Source organism: Chiloscyllium plagiosum, unplaced genomic scaffold (genome assembly GCF_037043375.1).
Source record: "Chiloscyllium plagiosum isolate Xiang-an unplaced genomic scaffold, Cpla_swu_hap1 HiC_scaffold_2, whole genome shotgun sequence".
In the NCBI taxonomy this organism is placed as follows: Eukaryota; Metazoa; Chordata; class Chondrichthyes; order Orectolobiformes; family Hemiscylliidae; genus Chiloscyllium; species Chiloscyllium plagiosum.
In genome coordinates, this window is record NW_028270140.1 from 144,294,547 (window position 1) to 144,318,164 (window position 23,618).

Below are 23,618 nucleotides of genomic sequence, written 5' to 3' on the forward strand. Positions count from 1 at the left end.
GGTGCGGGACTGGGGGTAAGGTAGCTGAGAGTGTGATAGGTGGATGGAGGTGGGGTTAAAGGTGATAGGTCGGAGAGGAGGGTGGTGTAGATAGGTGGAAGGGAAGATTGTCAGCTTCCTCAGTTCCCCTCCCCCCATCTTACCCCAGTTCCAACCTTACAGCTCAGCCCTGTCCTCATGACCTGTCCCACCTGTCAATCTTCCTTCCCACCTATCTACTCCACCCTCCTCTCTGACCTATCACCTTTACCCCCACTTCCATCCACCTATTGCACTCTCAACTACCTTCCCTCCCACCCCAGCCCCAACCCCCTCCCATTTATCTCTCCACCCTGGAGGCTGCCAACCTCATTCCTGATGAAGGGCTTTTGCCTGAAACGTCGACTTTCCTGCTCCTTGGATGCTGCCTGACCTGCTGTGCTTTTCCAGCACCACTCTAATCTTGACTCTAATCTCCAGCATCTGCAGTACCCACTTTCGCTGAGGAAAGTGGTTGAGGCAGGTAAAATAACAACATTTAAAAAACATTTGGATAGGTACATGGATGGGAAGGGTTTAGAGGGATATAGACCAAATGCGGGCAATTGGAAGGAACTGAATGGGCGCCATGGACAGCATGGACCAGTTTGCGCTGAAGGGCCAAATGCTGTGTTAATCTATGACTCTAGGTTACTATTTCATTGCTGTTTTTATGCAGACTGACTAAATGCAAGGCTCTTTGAACTGTAGGACACATGGGGTAAAATGACGGAATTATGTCACACCTCTTTGTTGAATTTGTGATATAATTAGGAGCTAAGCATTTAAGTCATTTATCAGCAAGAATGTCAACATGGCTCTGTGACTAGGCCTCTCCTGGAAAAGTTGAATCAGCTAAATAAGTACATTTGGAATCTTTCCAGTGTCTGAAGGTGAAGGTCAAATACTTAATCAGCTTTCTAAAAAGAAGCAGGCATCAAGGCTGAAGAATCAAATCAGCTCTCCCAATTGACACTCACATTTCCCACCAGAAGTACAACAATATGTACATTTATATAGCAACTTTAATATAATAAGGTGTCCCAAGGCACTATATGTGTATGTGTGTGTGTGTGTAGGAGTGTCTGTGTGTGTGTATAGTGCAATGGTGGTCACCTGTAGTGTGATAGGAACCCAAGGTCCCAGTTGAGGCCCAAATCTGGTACCAATGAGATTCTAAGACAGAGGACTGGAAGATTGGCTGGAAAAGTAGGTCTTAAGGTGGGCTTAAAATGGCAAAGGTGGGACAGAGAGAGTTGAAGAGTTTGGAGCCTCTTTAAGTAGAACCACCATTGTTGGACTAAGCATAATCAAATGGTTCCTCTTAAGAGACCACTGCCTGCAAGTTCCCTTTCTTTGTCACTGTTCCTTCACTGTCACTGGGTCAAACTCCTCGAACTCTCTTCCTAACATTATTATGGGTGACCCTATGTCAAATGATCTGTAGAATGAAGCCCACTAGGACTTTCTCCAAGGCAACTAGTGAAAGTCAATATATATTACATCAGCCAGCAATGCCAATATCATGTGAACCAATAAAAATAATTAATCCATGTTCTTTCTTTTTGAAGAAGGTGAAAATCTTAAGCTCTTCAATTTTCTTTGGTTGTTTCAATACCTTGAACCTAATCTTAACTTGACCCATTATTATCATTGAATTCTTTCCCTAATGGCATTTTGGAGGTAGCTACACCAAATGGACTGCAGCAGTTCAAGAAGTTAAATCACACAACACCAGGTTATAGTCCAACAGGTTTATTTGGAAGCACTAGCTCTCTGAGCGCTACTCCTTCATCAGGTAGCTGTAAGAAGGAAGCTCACCACTACCTTCCCAAGGGCAGATGAGGATGGGAAATAAACACTAGTCCAGCAGTGACACCTACAGCCAGTGAGTTAATATAAATGGTAGGAGTTAGTGGTGTGCAGAGGTCTCAATGGGTTGTGCAACTGTAGGAGATTGAAGAGATGAGAAGACATGGAGGGATTTGAAAACCAACATGATATATTTACAATCCAAGAATTGATTAACCAGGAGCAAGTATAGGTCAGTGAACACTGGGAATAGGTGAAAGGGAATCTGTTAGGTTGTGTGTAGCAGAGTATCTCTGGGGGAGCTGGCAGGTAGGAAGGATAATGGAGCAGTGGTGATGGCTCTGTACTGTAATCCAAAGATTACAAGTTCAAATCCCACCAGCAGCTAGTGGAATTTAAGGGGAGATGATGACCTAATGGTTTTATCACTGGACTATTAATCTATAGGGGCCTGGGAACCTGGGTTCAAATCCAAGCATGGCAGATGGTGGAATTTGAATTCAATAAAAATCTGCAATTAAGAGTCTAATGTTGACCATGAAATCATTGTGATAAAGCTCCATTGGGTTCACTAATGTCTTTTAGGGAAGTAATCTGCTGTCCTTACTTGGCCTGGCCTACATATGACTCCAGACTTGCAGCAAAGTGGTCAACTGTCAAGATGGGAAATGAATGTTGGCCAAGCCAGTGGCACACTCATATTCAGTTAACAAAATCTGGGATGTAAAGACTCCGTGTTGGTGACTATGAAGCTGTCATTAATTGTGTTTTATTATTTAATACGATCTGGTTTGCGATTGTCTTTCGGGAAGAAAGCTGCCATTCTTACCCGGTCCAGCCTATATGTGTCTCCAGACCCACAGCCAATGTTGTTGACTTTCGAATGCCCTGTGCAACGACCCCGAGCAAGCCACTTAATTTTAGGGCAACTTGAACCAGGCAATAAATGCAGCCTAGCCAGTGACACTCCTGACCTTTGAAAGAATAAAGAACAACAATACCTAGTTTTCGGAGGGTAACCTATGAGAGGTCACCTCATACATTGGAATAGTCTAGTCAAAGGTAACAAGGGTGTGACTGAGGGATTCTGGGAGAAGCTTGGGAATAAGTGATGTTGGGATTTGGAATTTGATGGTGCAGAAGTGTACTCAGTTGCCCATCCCCAGGTCCAGATATAATAGCAAGGTTACATTGCTTTCATTTAAGTCATGTTTTGCTCTAGTATCATCCCACACCATTTTTTTGCTTAAAGCCAGCATGTATGTGCTCCTACTCTTGGCCTACCTCCTGCCCCAGTAGGGTTGTTCGTCCTGAGACCACTTTCTTCAGACAACGCTCCATTGGTTATATTTTATCAGCTTTGAATTTCTAACCAAAGTTTGCCAGAAGTGGATGGGCTTGTAAAACTTTGATTTTGATTTGAATTGATTTGTTGCAGTCACACGTACCTAAGAAAAGTTTTGGTTTGCGAGCAGTAAAGGCAGATAATAGCATACAAGGACATACAGATCATAACATGGTTAAACAGAGAGAGGAATTCAAGGTTACAGCTGCACAGGAGACAAAGCGGGATCAACATTGTTTGAAGTTGGACGGTCCATTCATAGTTGAATAACAGCAGGGAAGAAGCTGTTCTTGAACCTATTGGTGCATGTGTTCAAGGTCTGTATCTGAAGAGGATGGAAGAGGTTATAACCGGGGTGGGAAGGATCTTTGGTGATGTTGGTAGCCTTTCTGCAGCAATGAGAAATGTAAATCGAGGCAATGGATGGGAGGTTGGCTTCCGTAATGGTCTGGGCTATGCACACCACCTTCTGTAGTTTCTTACAGTCCTGGGCAGAGCAATTACTGTACCAGGCCATTATGCACCCGGATGGAATGCTTTCAAAAGTGCATCTGTAAAAGTTGATGAGGGTCCTCAAACCCTAATAATAAAGAAAGAATTCAAGGATTGTGTTCAACTTCAGATATTGCTTTTTGTTTGAATTTAACAAAGTGTGTACAGTGAATGTCTCTTCCATTTCTAGCTCATGGTTGCACAGCTACTGAAACAGTGGGGACAAGACGGCTTCTTGAAACATGTCGACAGGTAAAAATTACAGCATAACATTTTTCCCTTTCTTTCTGTCACTCTCTAAGTCAGGGGATATGGAGCAGTGAATTATCCTGAAGCTTTATCACAGAATGTTATGTCGCATTAGGAAGCCATTTGGCCCATCATATCTCTACCAACTCTTTAGACAAGCATCATTATATGCTGCCAATCTCCTGCCTTTTCCCCAAACCCTTATACATTATTTTCTATCCAACTAAGCACCCAGAGCCACTCTGGATGTCTCAATTGTACCTGTCTCCACCACATTTCCAGGCACTGCGTTCCTCCGCCATTTTTGCACATCATTTTCAAGCTATGCTTTCTCCTTGTTCCTTTTACAAGCAGGTACAATTTCTCCTCACCAACTCAATGCAGCCCCACTCGTGATTTGGAAAACCTCTATCGAATCTCCTCTTGGGCTTCTTCTCTCCAGGGAGAACAGTCCCGACTTCTTCAGTCTCTCCTCACCACTGAAGTTTCTCATTCCTGAAACAATTCTCATAAATTGTTTCTGCACTCTCTCCAGCATGTTCACATCCTTCCTATAATATGACACCTATTACTATACACAATATTCCAGTGGGGGCCTAACAAATATCTTACATAAGTTCAACATTACCCCCCTGTTGTTGTATACCGCTATTAATAATTATATTTGATTGAACATTCTTCCAGATTATAAAGCAAAAATTGCTTGTTTTGGAGCAGGTAAAGATTTTAAGAGTGGAATTGACTGAGATTTCCAAAATCATGAATAGTTTTGATACAGTAAATAAAGAGAAAACCTGTTACAGATGGATTTGAATTCAGAGTATGATACAGATTAAAGCCAACCCATATAAATGTGGTGGTGTAGTGCTAATGCCACTGCACTAGTAATCTAGAACCTCAGGTTAATGTTCCCATGAGATAGGTTTGTATCCCATCAAATGGAGAGGTGATGGCATAGTGATATTATTGCTGGTCTGTTACTCCAGAGACCCAGGTCATGTTTCCTGGGTTCGAATCCTGCTATGGACAGATGGTGGAATTTGCATCCAATAAAAATCTGGAAATCCAGTCTCATAATGACCACGAATAGGTTGTCGGGGAAAAAAACATTTTTGTTCGGTATTGCCCTTTAGGGAGGGAAATCTACCATCCTTACCTGGTCTGACCGACAGGTGACTGCAATCCCACAGCAATATGGTCGATTCTTTACTACTCTCAGAAATGGACTCACAAGCCACTCAGTCCCAAGATATTTTGCACATGTTGGCCTCATGTGAAAGCCACAGAAAATGAGGGAGATACTAAATGAATCTTTTGCATCAGTATTTACTGTGGAAAAGGATATGGAAGATATAGACTGTAGGGAAATAGATGGTGACATCTTGCAAAATGTCCAGATTACAGAGGAGGAAGTGCTGGGTGTATTGAAATGGGTAAAGGTGGATAAATCCCCAGGACCTGATCAGGTGTGCCCGAGAACTCTGTGGGAAGCTAGAGAAGTGATTGCTGAGCCTCTTGCTGAGATATTTGTATCATCGATAGTCACAGGTGAGGTGCCGGAAGACTGGAGGTTGGTAAACGTGGTGCCACTGTTTAAGAAGGGGGGTAAAGGCAAGCCAGGGAACTATAGACCGGTGAGCCTGACCTCAGTGGTGGGCAAGTTGTTGGAGGGAATCCTGAGGGACAGGATGTACATGTATTTGGAACGGCAAGGACTGATTAGGGATAGTCAACATAGCTTTGTGCGTGGGAAATCATGTCTCACAAACTTGATTGAGTTTTTTGAAGAAGTAACAAAGAAGATTGATGAGAACAGAGCAGTAGATGTGATCTATATGGACTTCAGTAAGGCATTCGAAAAGGTTCCCCATGGGAGACTGATTAACAAGGTTAGATCTCATGGAATACAGGGAGAACTAGCCATTTGGATACAGAACTGGCTCAAAGATAGAAGACAGAGGGTGGTGGTGGAGGGTTGTTTTTCAGACTGGAGGCCTGTGACCAATGGAGTGCCACAAGGATCGGTGCTGGGTCCTCTACATTTTTGTCATTTACATAAATGATTTGGATGCGAGCATAAGAGGTACAGTTAGTAAGTTTGCAGATGACACCAAAATTGAAGGTGTAGTGGACAGCGAAGAGGGTTACCTCAGATTACAAAAAGATCTGGACCAAAAAGATCTTTTTTTTTTTGAGTGGGAGCAGCGGCCGAGTAAAGGCGAACTCGGGAGACTACAGCTAAGGTAAAACAGTTTGTTTCAAAATTACTTACCTGTAGCGGGCAGCGGTGTTTTTTATTCTCTCTTCACAAAAAGAGCGGGAGCAGCTGAGGAAGTGACGGCAAACAGAGGGGCAGCCGGGAAGGAGAACTGTGAGTATAAATACTCACCCTTTAATCACCAACGGTCATTTGAGTGGGAGCAGCGGAAGTGAGGTTGGAGCGCATAGCTGGGCGGGAAGGTAAGCGATTAGTATTTGAGTGGGTGTGTTCTAGACCCCAGGTCCTACTTCCGTAGGGCCTCCTCTAACCTAACTTTAAAGTCCACAGGTAAGTGACTCAGTGTTATTGACTCAGTGTTCTTGTTTTTGGAGAAAGTGTACAGTCATGGCAGCGCAGGCGGTGAAATGTTCCTCCTGCAGGATGTTTGAGGCAGGGGTGACCACCGATACTCCTGCCGACTTCGTCTGCAGGAAATGCAGTCAGATCCTGATCCTCACCGAACGAGTTAGGGAACTGGAACTGGAGTTGGATGAACTGAGGATTATTCGAGAGGCTGAGAGGGTGATTGATAGAAGCTACAGGGACATAGTTACGCCGGAGAACAGAGGTAGCTGGGTAACAGTTAGAGGTGGGAAGGGGAAGAAGCAGGCAGTGCAGGGTTCCCCTGTGGTCGTTCCCCTAAAAAATAAATATACAGCTTTGGAAACTGTTGGGGGGGACAGCGTTGCAGGTGTAAGCTGCAGTGAAGGGGTCTGTGGCTCTGAGACTCAGAAGGGAAAAGGGGAGAGGAGGAGAGCGCTAGTTATAGGGGACTCTCTAGTTAGAGGGACGGACAGGCGGTTCTGTGGACATGGGCGAGACTCACGGATGGTTTGTTGCCTCCCGGGTGCTAGGGTCCGAGACGTCTCAGACCGTGTCTTCAGAATCCTTAAGGGGGAGGGTGTGCAGCCAGAAGTCGTGGTGCACATTGGCACCAACGACATAGGTAGGAAGAGGGGTGGGGAGGTCATTCAAGAGCTCAAGGAGTTAGGCTGGAAGCTAAAAGCTAGGACAGACAGAGTCGTCATCTCTGGGTTGTTGCCGGTGCCACGTGACAGTGAGGCAAAGAATAGGGAGAGAGTGCAGTTGAACACGTGGCTGCAAGGCTGGTGTAGGAGGGAGGGCTTCAGATATTTGGACAATTGGACTGCATTCTGGGGAAGGTGGGACCTGTACAAACAGGACGGGTTGCACCTGAACCAGAAGGGCACCAATATCCTGGGGGGTAGGTTTGCTAGCACTCTTCGGGGGGGTTTAAACTAATTTGGCAGGGGGATGGGATCCGGACTTGTAGTCCAGCAAGTAGGTTAGCTGTTCGTCAGGATGCCCAAGACTGTAGGGGGGCTGTGGAGAAGGTAGCACTGACAGGGACTACTAGCAGACACAGAGATGGGCTCAAGTGCGTATACATCAACGCAAGGAGTATCAGAAATAAGGTGGGTGAACTTAAGGCGTGGATCGGTACCTGGGACTACGATGTTGTGGCCATCACGGAAACGTGGATAGATGTGGGACAGGAATGGCTGTTGGAGGTTCCTGGTTACAGGTGTTTCAGTAAGATTAGGGAGGGTGGGAAAAAAAGAGGGGGGGTGGCATTGCTAATTAGAAATGGTATAACGGCTGCAGAAAGGAAGTTCGAGGGGGATCTGCCTCTGGAGGTAGTATGGGCTGAAGTCAGAAATAGGAAAGGTGCAGTCACCTTGTTGGGTGTTTACTATAGGCCCCCCAATAGCAGCAGAGATGTGGAGAAACAGATTGGGAAACAGATTTTGGAAAGGTGCAGAAGCCACAGGGTCGTAGTCATGGGCGACTTCAACTTCCCAAATATTGATTGGAAGCTCTTTAGATCAAGTAGATTGGATGGGGCGGTGTTTGTGCAGTGTGTCCAGGAAGCTTTTCTAACGCAGTATGTAGATTGTCCAACCAGAGGGGAGGCCATATTGGATTTGGTACTCGGTAATGAACCGGGACAAGTGGTGGGCTTGTTAGTGGGTGAACATTTTGGTGATGGTGACCACAATTCTGTGACTTTCACCTTGGTTATGGAGAGAGATAGGTGCGCACAACAAGGTAGATTTTATAATTGGGGGAAGGGAAATTACGATGCTGTAAGGCAGGATTTGAGGAGCATACGTTGGGAGCATAGGCTGTCAGGGAAGGATGTGGTGGAAATGTGGAACTTTTTCAAAGAGCAGATACGACGTGTCCATGATATGTATGTACCTATCAGGCAGGAAAGAAATGGTCGTGTGAAGGAGCCTTGGTTGACGAGAGAGGTTGAATGTCTGGTAAAGAGGAAGAAGGAGGCTTACATAAGGTTGAGGAAACAGGATTCAGACAGAGCAGTGGAGGGATACAGGATAGCCAGAAGGGACCTGAAGAAAGGGATTAGGAGAGCTAAGAGAGGGCATGAAAAATCGTTGGCGGATAGGATCAAGGATAACCCCAAGGCATTTTATGCGTATGTGAGAAACCAGAGAATGACGAGAACGAGGGTAGGTCCGATCAAGGACAGTAGTGGGAGACTGTGTATTGAGTCGGAAGAGATAGGAGAGGTCTTGAACAAGTACTTCTCTTCAGTATTTACGAACGAGAGGGACCGTATTGTAGAAGAGGAGAGTGTGAAATGGACTGGTAAGCTAGAAGAGATACCTGTTAGAAAGGAAGATGTGTTGGACATTTTGAACAACTTGAGGATAGACAAGTCCCCCGGGCCTGACGGGATATATCCTAGGATTATGTGGGAAGCAAGAGAGGAAATTGCAGTACCGTTGGCAATGATCTTCTCGTCTTCACTGGCAAAGGGGGTGGTACCAGGGGACTGGAGAGTAGCGAATGTTGTGCCCCTGTTCAAAAAAGGGAATAGGGATAACCCCGGGAATTACAGGCCTGTTAGTCTTACTTCTGTGGTAGGCAAAGTAATGGAAAGGGTACTGAGGGATAGGATTTATGAGTATCTGGAAAGACACTGCTTGATTAGGGACAGCCAGCATGGATTTGTGAAGGGTAGGTCTTGCCTTACAAGTCTTATTGAATTCTTCGAGGAGGTGACCAAGCATGTGGATGAGGGAAGAGCAGTGGATGTAGTGTACATGGATTTTAGTAAGGCATTTGATAAGGTTCCCCATGGTAGGCTTATGCGGAAAGTCAGGAGGCATGGGATAGAGGGAAATTTGGCCAATTGGATAGAAAACTGGCTAACCGGTCGAAGGCAGAGAGTGGTGGTAGATGGTAAATACTCAGCCTGGAGCCCAGTTACAAGTGGAGTTCCGCAGGGATCAGTTCTGGGTCCTCTGCTGTTTGTAATTTTTATTAATGACTTAGATGAGGGAGTCGAAGGGTGGGTCAGTAAATTTGCAGATGATACGAAGATAGGTGGAGTTGTGGACAGTGAGGAGGGCTGTTGTCGGCTGCAGAGGGACTTAGATATGATGCAGAGCTGGGCTGAGGAGTGGCAGATGGAGTTCAACCCTGCCAAGTGTGAGGTTGTCCATTTTGGAAGAACAAATAAGAATGCGGAATACAGGGTTAATGGTAGGGTTCTTAGTCAGGTGGAGGAACAGAGGGATCTTGGGGTCTATGTACATAGATCTTTGAAGGTTGCCACTCAGGTGGATAGAGTTTGTAAGAAGGCCTATGGAGTATTATCGTTCATTAGCAGAGGGATTGAATTCAAGAGTCGTGAAGTGATGTTGCAGCTGTACAGGACTTTGGTTAGGCCACAGTTGGAGTACTGTGTGCAGTTCTGGTCGCCTCACTATAGGAAAGATGTGGAAGCTTTGGAGAGGGTGCAGAGAAGATTTACCAGGATGTTGCCTGGAATGGAGAGGAAGTCGTACGAGGATAGGTTGAGAGTTCTCGGCCTTTTCTCGTTGGAACGGCGAAGGATGAGGGGTGACTTGATAGAGGTTTATAAGATGATCAGAGGAATAGATAGAGTAGACAGTCAGAAACTTTTTTCCCCAGGTACAACAGAGTGTTACAAGGGGACATAAATTTAAGGTGAAGGGTGGAAGGTATAGGGGAGATGTCAGGGGTGGGTTCTTTACCCAGAGAGTGGTGGGGGCATGGAATGCGCTGCCCGTGGGAGTGGTGGAGTCGGAATCATTGGCGACCTTTAAGCGGCATTTGGATAGGTACATGGATGGGTACTTAATCTAGGTTAGAAGTTCGGCACAACATCGTGGGCCGAAGGGCCTGTTCTGTGCTGTATTGTTCTATGTTCTATGTTCTATGTTCTAAGTGGCAGATGGAGTTTAATTCAAGTAAATGCGAGGTGCTGCATTTTGGGAAAGCAAATCTTAGCAGGACTAATACACTTAATGGTAAGGTCCTCAGGAGTGTTGCTGAACAAAGAGACCTTGGAGTGCAGGTTCATAGCTCCTTGAAAATGGAGGCGCGGGTAGTTAGAATAGTGAAGAAGGTGTTTGGTATGCTTTCCTTTATAGGTCAGAGTATTGAGTACAGGAGTTGGGAGGTCATGTTGCAGCTGCACAGGACATTAGTTAGGCCACTGTTGGAATATTGCATGCAATTCTGGTCTCCTTCCAATTGGAAAGATGTTGTGAAACTTGAAAGGCTTCAGAAAAGATTTACAAGGATGTTGCCAGGGTTGGAGTGTTTGAGCTATAGGGAGAGGCTGAACAGGCTGGGGCTGTTTTCCCTGGAGTGTTGGAGGCTGAGGGGTGACCTTATAGAGGTTTACAAAATTATGAGGGGCATGGATAGGATAAATAGACAGTCTTTTCCCTGGGGTCGTGGAGTCCAGAACTACAGGACATAGGCTTAGGGTGAGAGGGGAAAGATATAAAAGAGACCTAAGGGGCAACTTTTTCACGCAGAGGGTGGTACGTGTATGGAATGAGCTGCCAGAGGATGTGGTGAAGGCTGGTACAATTGCAACATTTAAGAGGCATTTGGATGGGTATATGAATAGGAAGGGTTTGGAGGGTTATGGGCCGGGTGCTGGCAGGTGGGACTAGATTGGGTTGGGATATCTGGTCAGCATGCACAGGTTGGACCGAAGGGTCTGTTTCCATGCTATACATCTCTATGACTCTAAAAGTCAGAAGAGCTGAATGAAGTTCTCTGTGGTTGAGGAGTCACTACTTTAATGGAAGTGGCGATAGTCTTCATTGGAAATGATTATTAAAACAAGACATCCCAAATATGGCTTGACCAGTGTGCTGCAGCAACAAGAGAAAATTAAAATGAATTGCAAACATGAGAAGAGGAAATAATGTTTCTGCACAATGAGTGGTTGGGGTGTGGAGTGCACTGACTGGAAATGTGGTGGAGGTGCATTCAATTGAGACATTAGGGAGGGACATTGAATACTTGCTTCTTTTCAAATAATGTGCAAGGATCATGGGGCAAAGGCAGGAGAATGGAACTGAATCAGAATGCTTGCTCGAGAGCCAGGATGGAGGTGATGGGCTAAATAGCCAGCGTTTTTATGATTCTGTGAACCTGCCAAACCCACTTCATCAGAATTTTCCAAACCCGAGAATTCTTCCATCTAGAAGCTGAAGAGTAGTAGATGTATGGAAACTCCCTTCTTTACAGCACTGTGGGTACATCTACGCTACATGGACAGAATCAGACAGCACAGCAACAGACCCTTCGGTCCTTTTTGTCCATGCTGACCAGAATTCCCAAATCAGACTAGTCCCATCTGCCTGCATTTGGCTTGTCACAAACTATTTCCTGTTCATGTTCAAGAAGGCAGCTCACCACCACTTTCTCATGGGCAACTAGGGGCAGGCAATGATTGCTGACTGAGCTCAGATTCCATGAAAGAGTATATTTTTAAAAGCTGCCTCTCATAAGATCGCCTCTGAGCTACTCACCGTCCAGCCTTGAACTGCATCATTCACTGAAGCTGGGTCAAATCCTGAAACTGTAGGGTGTCTGTAGGGTAACTGTAGGTTACTGAAGAACCTCACCATCCCATGTTGCTGGTGCAGCAAAAGCCCGAACGCAAAGCTACTCACCGACAGCTGTTACTATGGTAAGGACCATGGAATCTGGTTGGTGAGGTCTGAGGTAAGGCTCCTTCAGCAGCTAATAATCTTGCTTTAAAGAAGAGAACTTGCTTTTGCACCCTTCTCCTGAACTAAGAGATTGGTTAAGGGAAAGAATCTGTATTGGGACTTATTATTGGAGGGTGTCATGCCTGTTTGACAAAGTGCTGCTCAGGAGGTTGCTGAACAAGATAAGGGCCCATGGTGTCAGAGGCAAGGTACCAGCATGGATAGAAGCCTGGCTGTCTGACAGAAAGCAGAGAGTGGGGATAAAAGGGTCCTTCTCAGGATGTCAGCCTGTGACAAGTGGTGTTTCGCAACGCTCAGTGTTGGAACTACAACTTTTCACTTTATACATTAACGATCTAGATGAAGGAACTGAGGGCATTCTGGCTAAGTTTGCAGATGATACAAAGATAGGTAGAGGGACAGGTAGCATTGAGGAGGCAGGGAGGCTGCAGAAGGATTAGGACAGCTTAGGAGAGTGGGCAAAGAAGTGACAGATGGAGTACAATGTGGGAAATTGTGAAGTCATGCACTTTGATATGAGGAATAGCAGTGTGGACTATTTTCTAAATGGGGAGAAAATTCAGAAGTCTGAAGTGCAAAGAGACTTGGACATCCTAATCCAGGATTCTCTCAAGGTAAACTTACAGGTTTACCTTGAGTGAGTAATTAGGAAAGTAAATGCAATGACGCCATTTATTTTGACAGGACTTAAATACAAAAGCAGGGGGTGTACTTCTGAGGCTCTATAAGGCTCTGGTCAGATCACATTTGGAGTATGGTGTACAGTTTTGGGCCCCAAGTCTCGGGAAGGATGTACTGACCCTGGAGCATGTTCAGAGGAGGTTCACAAGAATGGTCCCAGGAATGAAAAGCTTAATGTACGAGGAACGTTTGAGGACTCTGGGTCTATACTGGATGGAGTTTAGAAGGATAGGGGGGATCTAATAGAAAATTACAGAATACTGAATGGTCTGGACAGCGTGGATGTTGGGAAGATGTTTCCATTGGTAAGAGAGATTAGGGCACAGGCTTAGAGTAAAGGGAAGACCTTTTAGAACAGAGATAACTGGAAACTTCTTCAGCCAGAGAGTGGTGAATCTATGGAATTCACTGCCATAGAAGGCTATGGAGGCCAGGGTATTGAGTATATTTAAGACAGAGATAGATTCTTGATTGCCAAGGTGATCAAGGGTTACGGGGAGAAATTAGGAGCATAGGGTTAAGAAATTTATCCACGATTGAATGATGGAGCAGACTCGATGGGCAGAATGGCCTAATTTCTGCTCCTATGTCTCATGGTCTTATGGTCTGTCTGCAGGGGTCACTGTATAAGTGAGCAGGTGGGAGAAGTGGGTGGCTTTTCTGCAGGGTAAAACCCAAACCAGTTGCCCCACCCTGAGGAAATACACACAGGATGGACATCTAGAGACAGCCTTAATTTTTCTACCGTTTGCACTACCTTGCTTTTGCTCTCATTCTCTCACAGTCCCTCAACCACCATCTCGTGCTTTCTCTCCTTCCAGACTGTTTCCCTTCTCTCTCCTATCTTTTCTTTTGTATTCTCTCTCTTTGTTCATTTGCTTTCTCTGTCTCTCTCTCTCTTTCTCTCTCAAACACAACTGTTCTCTCTATCTATGTGGCTGTCTTTTTCTCTCTGTGTTTCTCTCTTTCCATCTCTCTCTGTCTCACTCTTTCTCTCTCTCGCTCTTTCTCCTTCTCTGTCTCTCTCTCTCTGTCCCTCTGTGTCGTTCTCTATCAATTTCTCTCTCTCTGCATCTTTTTTCTCCTCTCTCTCTCTGTCAGTATGTGTCTTTCTCTGTCACTATCTCTCTTTTTCTCCTCTGTCTGTCTTTCTCTCTCTCTTTCTCTGTCAATCTCTCTCTCTCTCTTTCTCTATCACTCTCTCTCTGAATATATGTCTGGCTCTCTTTTTCTCATTTTTGTTTTCAGTGTTGTGTACTCAGGAGATGAATGCTGGCTGATCATAAAGCCAAGGAACATGACCATCCTGATGTGTAACTAGACATTGTTGAATAATCAGGTGCCGACATTGGACAGGGAGGCAAGTGGGTTGCCGCTGATGATAACTTAAAGTAGGGCTGTTGTCTGGAGACACATCTAATTTTAAGCTGGCTGAGACCTATATTAGAGACAAAAAAAAACTCCAAATGCTGGAATCTAAAGTAGACACACAGGAGACTGAGAGAACACAGCAAACCAGGCAGCATCAGGAGATGGAGAAGTCAACGTTTCAGGTATAACCCTTCTTCAGGTCCAAAATATACACTCTTTCTTTATTCATTCATGAGACATGGGTGTCACTGGCTGGGCCCATCCCTAGTTGCCCTTGAGATGGTGGTAGCGAGCTGCCTTCTCAAACTAAGGAGGGAATTGCAGAATTTTGAGCCAATGGCAATGAAGAAACCGTGATATATCTCCAAGTTAGGATGGTGAGTGGCTTGGAGGGGAACTTGCAGGTGTTGGTGCTCCCATGTATCTTCCAGATGGAAGTGAACGTGAATTTGGAAGGTGTGGTCAGAACATTTTTAAGAGCATGATCTTTAGGAGATAAGATTAATAAGGTTCATTTTTTGCTCATGCCCTGGGTGAAACCCAGTCCAGATTGACTGGGGTGAAATTAGACTTGGAGATTTCAGATTGGTTATAGTGTAGGAGAAGGCCATTCAGCCTATATCTCTATGCTAGCCCTCTGAATGGTCAGTCCACCTGGAGCCATTCGATCAACCTCACCGCACAGCCCTGCACAGTCTTCCTTTTCAGATAGTCATCCAAATCACCAGAGACGATCTCGATTGAACCTGCCTCCAACAGAATGTCAGACGCTGTGTTCTGATCCTAACCACTCGTTGCTACTTTTGCCAATTTCCTTCAATCTCTGCTTTCAGAAGCCTGGCTAGCTTTTCTTCCACTCCACCTGATTCCTTCAGCATTTCAATCTCTCTGTCTTTATTCTTCTCTGTCCCTATCCCTCTCTCTCTTGCTATGCCCCTCTTTCACTATCCCTCTCTCTCCCCATTTCTCTTTCCCGATCTTTCTCTGTCTGTTTAACTCTGTCCCTCTCTCTCTCTGTTCCATCTCACACCCACTGTGTGTCTCTCTCTCTCTCTGTCCAATCTCTCTCTGTCTCATCTCTCTCTGTCCCTGTCTCTCACTGTCCCATCTCTCTCTCTGTCTGTCCCATCTCTCTGTCTGTCCTGCTCTCTGTCTATCCCTCTCTCTCACTGTCCCATCTCTCTCTATATCTGTCCCACCTCTCTCTGTCCCTCTCTCTCTGTCCCATCTCTCTCTCTCCCATCTCTCTGCCTGTCGCTTTCTCTCTCTGTCCCTCTCGTTTTCTATCTGACTCTCTCTGCCCGATCACTCTCTCTTTCTCTCTCTCTCTCTATGAGTCAGGTTTATCCCAAGTCCTGGTGTGTATGAGCCCCAGCAGAAAATCCCTTCTTATTTGGTGCAAATTGTCAATTGCATTCAAGATCACAGACGGAATAATCAACCTGAGATTTATTCAAAATCATTGCAACCAGAATTATGCATTGTTTTAAAAGACTTGAATGAGGAGCTGTGTTAGTATTGTTAAAGAAAGAGACACACTGTGAAAGCTTTCCATTCTGCAATCCTCAGGACAGATGCAAGAATGCCAAATTTCAAAAGGAGCAACAAATCAGACTCCATGAAGAAAAACATACTGAGTGGTTGGCATTATCCAGTCTTATTGGTTGGGCATTGCTATGGCGAATGCACCGGGAAATGCTTTCTCCGCACGCTTCTGTTCAAAAGGAAAAACAGATGCAAATCCTCAGACATGTTCCTTTATCCTGAGAGCACATGAATTGATGTTGCTTCTAGCAAAGGAAGAACTGGACAGCAAATGCCAACAGGTTTTGAATTTCTTCTTTTCCATTCAATTTATGACAGGGTGGTGCAGTTTTACAGAACGCAGCGAGATGCCATGCATAAGTCTGCAGAAAGATGGCTTAAAGGTAATGCTGGCAAATTAAACTATCATTGTTTAAAAAAAATGGAATGAACATTAACACAGCTCCTTGTAGCATAGAGGAAATGCTTCACCAAGTATAGTCAGCATAAAATTCAGGGTTAGATCCAAACAAACAGTGTAATCTTTTTAAACTGGACCTATCACCCAGTAACCGCTGGAGGGATTGCCTGATGAGCAAAGGCTAACCTACTCACTGGAGTTGAAAAGGATGAGAGGTGATCATCAGTGGAAAAAGAGATGTGTAGGTTGGGTGGGAAATGCAGGGTTACAAGGAGGGGTCTGGGTGGGATGCTCTTCAGAGGGGTGGTGTGGACTGAGTTGGCCGAATGGCCTGCTTCCACACTATAAGGATTGTATGATTCCATGAAACATATTGAATTCTTAAAGGGCTTATCAGGGTAAATGCTTCTCTAAGAGGGTTGTGAGTTTTTGGGACTCCTTGCCAATAGAGAGCTGTGGGAGCAGAGTCATAGATGGGGGCGGCACAGTGGCGCAGTGTGGGGTGGACTGTGACTCGGTGGTTAGCACTGCTGCCTCACAGCGCCAGGGACCCAGGTTCAATTCCAGCCTCGGGTGACTGTCTGTGAGGAGTTTGCACATTCTCCTCGTGTCTGCGTGGGTTTCCTCTGGGTGCTCCGGTTTCCTCCCACAATCCAAAGATGTGCAGGTCAGGTGTATTGGCCATGCTAAATTGCCAAGTCAAGGGTAAATATAGGGTAGGCAATGGGTCTGGGTGGGTTACTCATCAGAGGGTCAGTGTGAACTTGTTGGGCCAAAGGGCCTGAAGGGAATCTAATCTAATCTAGTCATAAAGCATCAAAATAGGCCATTTGGCCCATCATGTCTAGACTGATCACTAAACACCAAATTAATATATTTAAAACTGAGATAGATAGATTCTAGATCTTTCAGGGAATCAAGAGTTCCAGGGAAAAGGCAGGAAAGTGAATGTCAGGAGTGATGGAGTAGCCATCATCCTATTGAATGGCAGAGCAGGCTCAACGGGCCAAATGGCCTAATCCCATTCCTATTTCTTATGGTCCTCCCACTTGCAGAAGTGGGAGAGTGCACATCCCTCACTTAGAGGAGAACCAATGCTCCAACGTTAATTAAACTGCTGACATTTGATGGGTATCTCCATGAACTTAGTTATAAATTAAAGTGTTTCAGATGTCAGTGAACAACTTCTGTCCATTCAGTGCCTGCTGTGTTAGAGAAAGACTGAATGTTCCACGTACCAGTGGACACTATGTGATCCCACTCCAGGGAAACGCAGATGGGAGCATTGGAACAAAAGAGAAGCCGTAGGACATAGGAACAGCAGTAGACCATTCAGCCCGTCGAGTCTGCTCTGCCATTCAATGAGATCATGGCGGATCTGATCATCCTCAACCCCACTTTCCCTCCACTTCCAACCATCACCCTTGATTCCCTTCCTGATTAAAAATCGATCTCAACCTCAAATATACTTAATGTCCCAACCTCGACAGCCCTCAGTGGCCAAGAAGGGGAGCTCACACCCCTTCTGAGAGAAAAAAATTTCTCCCCATCTCTGTCTTAGATTTGTGAACTCGGTTGTAAATCTGTGGAGCTCTGTTGCAGAGAGTTGTCACGGCTGGGTCATTAAAAATAATCATGGTGGAGATAGATTTTGAATCAGGAAGGCCAACAAAAGGTTTGTGGGGAAAAGACAGGAAAGTGGAGTTGCGAATTATTAGATCAGCCATGATCTTATTGTATAGTGGGGCAGACTCGATGGGCTGAAGGGCCTACTTCTTTTCCGACATCTCATGGTTTTGTGGTCTCACGTAATCATTCAATGTAAGTGGAGAATTGAGGAGATTAGAAAGCGAATCACACTGATGGTCAGTCAGCATGCTGAGGTTGAAAGGTCCAGTTATTAATAGGAGCAAACCACTGCAGATGCTAGAATCTATACTGAAAACAAAAAGGTGCTGAAGATTCTCTGTCACCATATCCTCTCTCCCCTCCCCCCACCCCAGTCTATTCTTTCCAGTTTGGCAGTTAGATACACCAGTGTTCTGCCATTCCAATCACTTAATCTGACCTATTAATATTCTGTCTCCACCAGTACTCCAACCCTAATTCCTACTAAAGCATAAATGCTGCCCCCTCCACACTTTATATCAGTTCTAATAAAGAGTTCTAATAGGATTTATAACCATCAAGAAAAGAATAATCTGATCAGGGACAGTCAGCACGGTTTTGTGAAGGGTAGGTCGTGCCTAACGAATCTCATTGAGTTTTTTGACAGTGACCAAACAGGTAGATGAGAGTAAACGATTGATGTGGTGTATATGGATTTCAGCAAGGTCTTCGATAATGTTCCCCACAGTAGGCTATTATACAAAATGCACAGGAATGGGATTGTGGGAGACATAGCAGTTTGGATCAGTAATTGGCTTGCTGAAAGAAAACAGAGGGTTGTAGTTGATGGAACATGTTCATCTTGGTGTCCAGTTACTAGCGGCATACCACAAGGGTCGGTGTTGGGTCCACTGTTGTTCGTCATTTTTATAAATGACCTGGATGAGGGCTTAGAAGGGTGGGTTAGTAAATTTGCGGACGACACTAAGGTCGGTGGAATTGTGGATAGTGACAAAGGATGTAGGTTGCAGAGAGACATAGATAGGATGTAGAGGTGGGCTGAGAGGTGGCAAATGGAGTTTAATGTGGACAAGTGTGAGGTGATACACTTTGGACGGAGTAATCGGAATGCAAAGTACTGGGCTAATGGTAAGATTCTTGGGAGTGCGGATGAGCAGAGAGATCTCGGTGTCCATGTACACAGATCCCTGAAAGTTGCCACCCAGATTGACAGGGTTGTTAAGAAGGCATACAGTGTTTTGGCCTTTATTAATAGAGGGATTGAGTTCCGGAACCAGGAGGTTATGCTGCAGCTGTACAAAGCTCTGGTACGGCCACACTTGGAGTATTGTGTACAGTTCTGGTCACCGCATTATAAGAAGGATGTGGAAGCTTTGGAAAGGAGGAGATTTACTAGGATATTGCCTGGTATGGAAGGAATGTCTTACGAGGAAAGGCTGAGGGCCTTGAGGCTGTTCTCGTTATAGAGAAGAAGGTTGAGAGGTGACTTAATAGAGACATACAAGATAATCAGAGGGTTAGATAGGGTGGACAGGGAGAGCCTTTTTCCAAGTATGGGAACGGCAAACACGAGGGGACACAATTTTAAAGTGAGGGGAGATAGGTATAAGACAGATGTCAGAGGTAGTTTCTTTACTCAGAGAGTAGTAAGAGTATGGAATGCTTTGCCTGCATCAGTAATAAATTTGCCAAGTTTAAGTGCATTTAAGTCGTTATTGGACAGGCATTTGGATGTACATGGGATAGTGTAGGTGGGATGGGCTTCAGATTAGTATGACAGGGCAGCGCAACATCGAGGGCCGAAAGGCCTGTACTGCGCTGTAATGTTCTATGTATGTTAAGAGTTATCTTGACTCTGTCGCTCTCTATGGATATTGCCTGTGATTTCCAGCATTTTTTTGTTTTCAGATCCGATTGCTTGACCTGTCTCATCGTCAGACTAAATTCCGAAGAAAACTCTCATCTCAACTATTATTTCTCTTTTCTCCCCCGTTTAAAGATAATTATAAATTAATAATTTTGTCCCATGCTTCCCCTGGCTGGGAAATGTGGAGCATTTGGGCACATCTCAGGACAAGAGGTTGATCATTTAGAAACTTGGGTGAGGAGAAATGTCTCCTTTCAAAACCTTCAAAACCTTTGAAGTTCTCTACCAGTGGATGTTCCATTGTTGAATACTAGGAAGACCGGCATTGATTTCCAGTCTGTCCGAGAATCCAAAGCTAGAGCGAGTGGGTGGGAAAATGGAGTCGAAATCCAAGATCATCAATTAGCATACTAAATGGGAAAACCGGCTCAACATTTGCTCTTATTTCTTGTCTTCCTGTGAAGACATGACTAAAGATTCCCCTCTCCATAGAACAGGAATGATTTTCTCAACACATTGTTCCATATCTACTAATTTATTCTCTTCAGTGATTGAAGAGGTGAACCATGCAAATCACACTTTTTCCTGTCTTCATAGAATCCCTATAGTGTGGAAACAGGCCATTTGGCCCAACAAGTCCACACTGACCCTCTGAAGAGTATCCCACCCAGACCCACTGCCCTTCCCTCCCCTACTACTCTATATTTCCTCTGACTAGTGCACTTAACCTCCACATCCCTGAACACTACGGGCAATTTAGCATGGCCAATTCACCTAAACTGCATATCTTTGGACTGTGGAGGGAAACTGGAGCACCCAGAGGAAATCTTCACAGGCGTGGGGAGAATGTGCAAACTCCACACAGGCATTCAGCTGATGCTGGAATCCAACCCAGGTCTCTGGTGCTATGAGGCAGCAGTGCTAACCACTGAGCCACTGTGCCACTCTATCTTCCTTCCTATCTTTCCATTCATTTTGTTTTTAGTTCTCCGAGCCAAGGTAACAGTTTGATGCAAGTTTATGGCATTCGCTTTGGTGAATATTGAATGATTTTTTCTCTGTAATGCTTGTGTTCCTTCAAGATGTAGCTGATTGGCAGGTCCCCAGTGCAGGCATGTTCTTCTGGATGAAGCTGAACAAAATCCCAGACACGCAACAACTCATCTCGGAGAAAGCCATAGAAAAAGAGGTAGTGTACAAACTGTTGAAGGCAATTCCCCTGGCAACATGCATCGATCTGATGGAAACTTTGAGTGATAGATCATGTGGTACGGAAACAGACCCTTCATTCCAACTCATCCATACCAACCAGGTTTCCCAAACCACTCCCATTTGCCTGCACTTGGCCCACGTCCCTCCAAACCTTTCCTATTCATGTACCTGTCTAAACGTCTTTTAAATGTTGCAACTGCCACTTCCTCTGGTAGCTCATTCCATATACACATCACCCTCTGTTAAAAAGTTGCCCCTCATATCCCTTTTAAATCTTTCTCCTCTCAAAATATGCCCCTTAGTTTTGAAGATCCCCACCCTGGGGAAAAGACCTTTTCTATTCACATTATATATGCCCCTCATTATTTTATTAGCCTCTATAAGGTCACCCCTCAACCTCGTATGTTCCATTGAAGAAAGGTTCCTGAAGAAGGGCCTTTGCCCGAAACGCAATTTTCCTGCTCCTTGGGTGCTGCCTGACCTGCTGTGTTTTTCCAGCACCACTCTAATCTTGACTCCAGTGAAGAAAGGCCTAGTCTTTCCAGCCTCTCCTTATAACTCAAACCGTCCGATCCTGGCAACATTCTGGTAAATCTTTTCTAAACCCTTGTCAATTTAATGATATTCTTCCTGTAGTAGGGCAACCAGAACTGCACACAGTTCTCTAAAAGTGACATCACCAATGTCCTGTACAACCTCAACACTATGTCCCAACTCCTGTATTCACAGGTCTGAGTAATAAAAGGCAAGCGTGCTAAATGCCTTCTTAACCACCCTGTCTGCTTGTGACACAATTTTCAAAGTATGATGTACCTGAACTCTGAAGCCTACCTGTTCGACAAAGCTGCCCAGGGCCCAATCATTAACTGTATAAGACCTGCTTTTGTTTGTTTTACCAAAATGTAATACCTTGCATTTATCCAAATTAAACTCCATCTGCCAATTTTCAGCCCATTGACCCAATCAATCAAGGTCCCTTTATAATCTTAGATAACCTTGCTTTTGCTCTTCATTTTCTCTTCTTCGATCTCCCTCTCCTCTCCATTTCACGTTCCCCTCTTTTTCACCCTGCCCCCCCTTTACCCTTTTAATTCAATCCCAAGTCAGTCAGTAGAGGATAAAAATTAGCCATTAATTCATTTTGATAATATATTTATAATGCAGAGAATTCAGCATTATCATGTCTGCTTCTACCTGTTATCCATCATGCCCCAGCTCTCTTTATGTGCTCTAGGTATTCAATTAAATAATAAAATTCCTCCATGTATTTTTATTTAATTAAGATACTGTCCCCGCCTCTTTAGCCTTCACACCCCTTCATCTCTTTTTCTTCACCGCCTTCCCATCATCTTCACTCCCGTCTCCCTCACTCCTTCCTCCTCACCCTCATCCTACATTGAAGGCCTAAAGATTGTTCCCACGTGGCCCTTAACACGTTTCCAGAGGCAGCTTGTTGTTTTAAAGAGATCAGGAGGAGGAGAAGAATGTGGCCTACGTAGTATTGAGGATCCAGGAAGAACACCCTTGCGAACTTCCTGCCCCTACACATCTCCCTTGCCCAATCCCCACGCACCCACCACTCCGATCGCCACTTGAAGATACATTTTAGCAAATCAAGGATTCATGGCCCTTTCTTCTGACTTGACAAAAGGAACACGATATAGAGCGGACATCCAGAAAAAGGTCTCAAGCAGATGTCCCATTGGCATCTCCACAAGGGACTAACACTTGTTTACGTGACAGTCATGTTCAGTTCAGTGTCTCCCTCGTGATAAGGGATCAGAATGTCTTCAAGGCCATTGGGCTAAGCTCCTTGAAATGCAGAACCTTTTACCTGAAAAGCACTCATGAGGTGCAGTTTCTGTCACGTGAGTGGCATACAGCCACTTTAGATGCAATGTTTACCGATTTTCTATCAAAATCCCTCATCCTGAACTCTCTTCCTACCTTTGGACCCAGTTCCTATTTCTAATCAGTTGGGGTGCCCTTGAACATTTGATTCTAGGCTGGATGTCCCAGTCCAGGTGAGGGGGTGGCGGGGTCAGGATAATTCCTTGAATGCCCTTCCTGGGACCCTCCTGCTAGCCCACACCCTATCTGCTATTTAACACAAAAGGGCAAAGCCTACACCGGCCTGGCCACCCCAAGCCCAGCCAAGGTCCCATCAGTGGTCTGTCACTGCAGAACTGCCTCAATTGTAAGGCTGTATAGAAACATGGAAAATGGGAACAGGAGTAGGCCATTCAGCCCTTCAAGCCTGCTCCACCATTCAAGATGATCATGGCTGATCATCAAAGTCAGGTTCTTGCTTTCTCCTCCCACCCTTTGACCCCTTTATCTCTAAGAACTATATCTAACTCCTTTAAAACATTCAATGTTTTGGCTTTCTTGGGAGAGAATTCCCCAGGCTCCCCATTCTCTGTGTAATACAATTTCTCTTCATCTCCTCATGAGAAATTTACATTTGACATTTACCAAATGGGACATGAGACCCAGCAGGCGTCCAGAGGCAGCTTATTGTTACAAAGAGAGCAGATGTTGGAGGAGTAACAAAGGCCTGAAATGAGCTCACCCACGTCCTTAGAATGTGGGCCCTGGTTCTGGACTGCCCCAGGCATCTTCAGGAGCAGGGGACAGGCGAGGGTGGGAAAGTCAACAGGTCACCTCATTCCAGCTTTGAGTGG

General features: G+C 45.1%; 1 protein-coding gene across 1 annotated transcript in view; it reads left to right on the forward strand.

Moving 5' to 3' along the window:
* aadat (aminoadipate aminotransferase) overlaps window positions 1-23,618 on the forward strand; it is an 88,914-nt gene that overhangs the window by 60,835 nt on the left and 4,461 nt on the right. The window contains exons 11-13 of the mRNA XM_043703414.2: window positions 3,858-3,919; window positions 16,145-16,209; window positions 20,805-20,911. Of these exons, the coding sequence (XP_043559349.2) occupies window positions 3,858-3,919; window positions 16,145-16,209; window positions 20,805-20,911 (234 nt within the window). The remainder of the gene's footprint in view (window positions 1-3,857; window positions 3,920-16,144; window positions 16,210-20,804; window positions 20,912-23,618) is intronic.